The sequence below is a fragment of the Gavialis gangeticus genome, unplaced genomic scaffold, assembly GCF_001723915.1.
Source record: "Gavialis gangeticus isolate Ggan-Ray unplaced genomic scaffold, GavGan_comp1, whole genome shotgun sequence".
NCBI lineage: Eukaryota > Metazoa > Chordata > Crocodylia > Gavialidae > Gavialis > Gavialis gangeticus.
In genome coordinates, this window is record NW_017728997.1 from 51,234,585 (window position 1) to 51,238,626 (window position 4,042).

General features: G+C 44.5%; 1 protein-coding gene across 3 annotated transcripts in view; it reads right to left on the reverse strand.

Annotated features, from left to right (window-relative positions):
- PRKCD (protein kinase C delta) overlaps window positions 1-4,042 on the reverse strand; it is a 201,247-nt gene that overhangs the window by 11,774 nt on the left and 185,431 nt on the right. For all 3 annotated transcript variants that reach the window (XM_019505198.1, XM_019505197.1, XM_019505199.1), the window contains one exon: window positions 1,699-1,837. In XM_019505198.1, coding sequence (XP_019360743.1) covers window positions 1,699-1,837 — 139 coding nt within the window. The remainder of the gene's footprint in view (window positions 1-1,698; window positions 1,838-4,042) is intronic.

The window sequence follows — 4,042 nt, forward strand, 5'->3', positions numbered from 1 at the left end:
CAAGAGGAGGATCAGGGAAAGTGCAGGTCCCTTACTGAATGAGGGAAGCAACTTTGTAACAGAGGACGCAGAAGAGGCTGAAGTACTCAATGCCTTTTTTGTGTCAGTCTTCACAGGCAAGGTCATCTCCCAGACTACTGCACCAGGCAGCACATTTGGGGGCGGAGGTGAACAGCCGTCAGTGGTGAAAGAACAGGTTAGGGACTACTTAGAAAAAATGGATGTGTACAAGTCCATGGGGCTGGATGGAATGGGTGCTGAGGGAGTAGGCTGATGTGACTGCAAAGCCACTGGCCAACATCTCTGAAAACTCATGGTGACCAGGAGAGGTACCAGATAATTGGAAAAGGGCAAACATTAGTGCCCATATTTAAGAAAGGGAAGAAGGATGATCCAGGGAACTACAGACCAGTCAGCCTCAGCTCAGTCCCTGGAAAAATCATGGAACAGATCCTCAACGAATCCATTTCTAAACAACTGAAGGAGAAAAAGATGATTAGAAACAATCAGCATGGATTCACGAGGGGCAAATTATGCCTGACCAACCTGATTACCTTCTATGATGAGATGATTGGCTCTGTGGATGTGGAGACTGGTGGGTGTGGTGTACTTTTGATTTTAGCAAGGCTCTTGATTTGGTCTCCCACAAAATTCTCCCAGGCAAGCTAATGAAGTATGGGCTGGATGAATGGACCATAAGGTGGATAGAAAACTGGCTGGAGCACTGGCCTTAGAGAGTAGCAATCAATGGCTCAAGTTTAGTTAGCAGCTGGTATCAAGTGGAGTGCTCCACAGGTCAGTCCTGGGGCCAGTTTTGTTCAACGTTTTATCAACGACCTGGAAGTTCACCCTCAGCAAGTTTTCAGATGACACCAAGCTGGGAGGAGTACATGATATGCTGGAGGGTAGGGCTGGGTTTCAGAGAGACGTAGACAAATCGAAGGATTGGGTGAAAAGAAATCTCATGAGGTTCAACAAGGACAAGTGCAAAGTCCTGCACTTAGGATGGAACAATCCAATGCACCAGTAAAGGCTTGGGACCAACTGGCTGGGCAGCAGCTCTGCAGAAAAGGACCAAGGGGTTACAGTGGACAATAAGCTGAATATTCCCCTCTATTCAACACTGGTGAGGCCACATCTGCAGTACTGTGTTCAGTTTTCGGCCCCCCACTACAGAAAGATATGGACAAATTGGAGAGAATCCAGCTGAGGGCAACCAAAATGTTGAGGTGGCTGGGGGACTTGACTTATGAGGAAAGACTGAGGGAACTGGTTTTATTCAGTCTAGAGAAGAGGAGACTGAGAGGGGACTTAATAGCTGCCTTCATCTATCTGAAGCAGGGGGTTTGAAAGAGGATGGAGCTGGACCGTTCTCAGTGGTGGCAGATGACAGAACAAGGAGCAATAGTCTCAAGTTGCAGCAAGGAAAGTATAGGTTAAATATTAGGAAGCCTTCTCTCACTAGGAGGGTAGTAAAACACTGGAACAGGTTACACAGAGAGGTGTTAGAAGCTCCATCCTTGGTGATTTTCAAAACCCAGGTAGATATCTTCGGCTGGGATGATCTAGTTGGGGATAGTCCTGCTTTTAGCAGACGGCAGGACTAGATGACATCCTGAGGTCCCTTCCAACCCTAATTTTCTATGATTCTATGATCAAATGCTCTCTCTTGGAAGAGCTGGACTGTACTGTACCTACCTCAGGAGCAATGTAGTCTGGGGTACCACAAAAAGTGCTGGCCTTATGCTCTCCAAAGACATTCTCTTTGCACATCCCAAAGTCAGCTATTTTGATATGGCCTTCTTTGTCAAGCATCACATTGTCCAGTTTCAGGTCTCTATACAAAAGGAAACAATACTTCAGGGTAATGTTTGAGTTAATGCTTCAGATCACATAAATCTACAACATACAAGTAGTAAGCTATATTAAATAGCCCTGCCATGTCCTCATAGTTTTAGTTATAGCTGAAAATTCAATTTTACAAGAAAACCAGACTAAGATTATAGGACTGCAGCATTATTATCATTTTACTATAAAATCTTAAATATTTGCTCTAACATCTGTCATAAGACTATCACATGCATGTCTGGAGACAAATTCACATTTGGTATGTTTGTTGATTAGAAAGCCAGGGAATTACATGCTTTGTTTTTGGTAGTTTGTTTGCCACCAATAAAATAAAGATTTCAGCATTTCAGTCCAAAGCCGGCCAACTGGTAGAGTCACCTGTGACTTGTCAAATCCAGCAGGAAAGAGTTTGTTAGACACTTTAGTGTAACCACAGCAAACTGATGTTAAATGTGTTCATACTGCCTTCAAAATAGTGCTTCTACATTTTACATTCTAAAATAAATCTTAATTGTGAATGCTTCTGGATGCGGCATCTCCAAGCATGAAGGAAAACAAATTGCTCCCTGTCAGCCTAGGCAGCAGGGAGCCACAAGAGGTGGGGAGGATGCTCCCAGTTCGGCAGGATGCTGCCTACCAGCCACATGGAGCTCCATCCCAAACTCCATGTGGCTAGGACACAACTGCCTGGCAGCTGGGACAGCTCCTCTCCTCTCCCCCCACTCCCTCCAGCTGGAATGGAGCTACCCACCAGGCCAGGATAGTCCCCCACTGCCCTCCAGACCTCGGGGATAAGCCTCTGTGTCCCTTGCCAACCCAGAACTGGCACCTGGGGGAGCCTGGATCTCCCCCTGGCTGCTGCAGAAGAGCAGAGCAGGGAAAGAGCAGCCCTGGACTGGGCTGCTTCTGTTGGGCTCAATTTGCTCCTGATGGGGGCGCACATATAGATGTGCTCCGAGGAGTGCTTTAATAAGCCTGAATTTTCTGTGCAGAAAATTCAGGTGCATTAATTGCACATATAGATGCGCCCAGTCTTCCTTAACAATAAAGTTCTGATTGGAGCAGATATATTTCATGATGAAAGAGAAATGCTCTCTCCTTGGTAGCTAAGCACTAAGTTCCCCAAAGTAGCTGTTAAAACTGCCAGATTATGTCAGGACTATGAAACAAATATCAGAGTCCTTGACTGCTGCAGCAGCAGCCCTTAAGATTTCCCCTTACCTATTTCATAAGACTGTATTTTTGGATACCAAAGGAAAGTTCCTTAATCTTGTTTAAGTTATTACATTAGTTTACCTCATTACAATCTACAGGGCTTTAAATGAATCTGGAATGTGCTCATTTCAAGCAACTAAATTGTAAATATTTACTCTGTATTATATATAGTTTTGTTTATTAGGAAGGTAATCTGAACTATACCACTGCAAGTATAACTGCACTGGAAAGCAGCCTGTGTGGACACTTATTTTAGAAAAAAGTGACTTTTTTGGTTTAGTTTAAGCATCTGAGTGCAACAGAAGTTGAACTGGAAAAAAATAGTCTTATTGCAGAAGAAGGACATTCCCATAGGGAATTACAGCAGTGACTGTAACGTGGTATAATTCTGTCAATAAACAATTTTCTGGGGAGGGAGAGGAAGAGAATAACTCACAGAAGGCAAAATGACTAGGGAAACAGGTACCTTGGACTTCTCATACCTTCTAATGTATGGAGAACAGTCTGCCTGAGGGAGAGATGCATTAGGCTGGGGCGGGCAATTATTCTGGCTGGAGGGCAACTTAACGACTTTTGGTGAGCTGTCGAAGGCCGCAAGGGAAGCCCCACCCCTTGACAGGAGCCCCACTCCCTAACCACCATCTTGGGACCGGAAGGCCCACCCTTAACTTTGCTATCAGAAGTCCCGTCCCGCCCCCATCTCCCCCACCACTTCCCCCAAAAGTACTCATTTTGGCAGGTGGGCTGCCAACTTGTAACCAGAAAAAAACAAATCATATACTAAAAATCAAACATCTACTATAACATATTTTAATTTTATTTCTAAAATGTATTTGTCCTGATTTACAAGCATTTGCATAGTGTACATAGAGGTGGGTAGCATAATAGCTCAAAATAAAGTCTTATTTTTGTAAACTGTCTATGGGGGTTGTATGTGGGGTATGTATGTGTGGGATTTGTGGGGGGTTGTGTGTTGCTT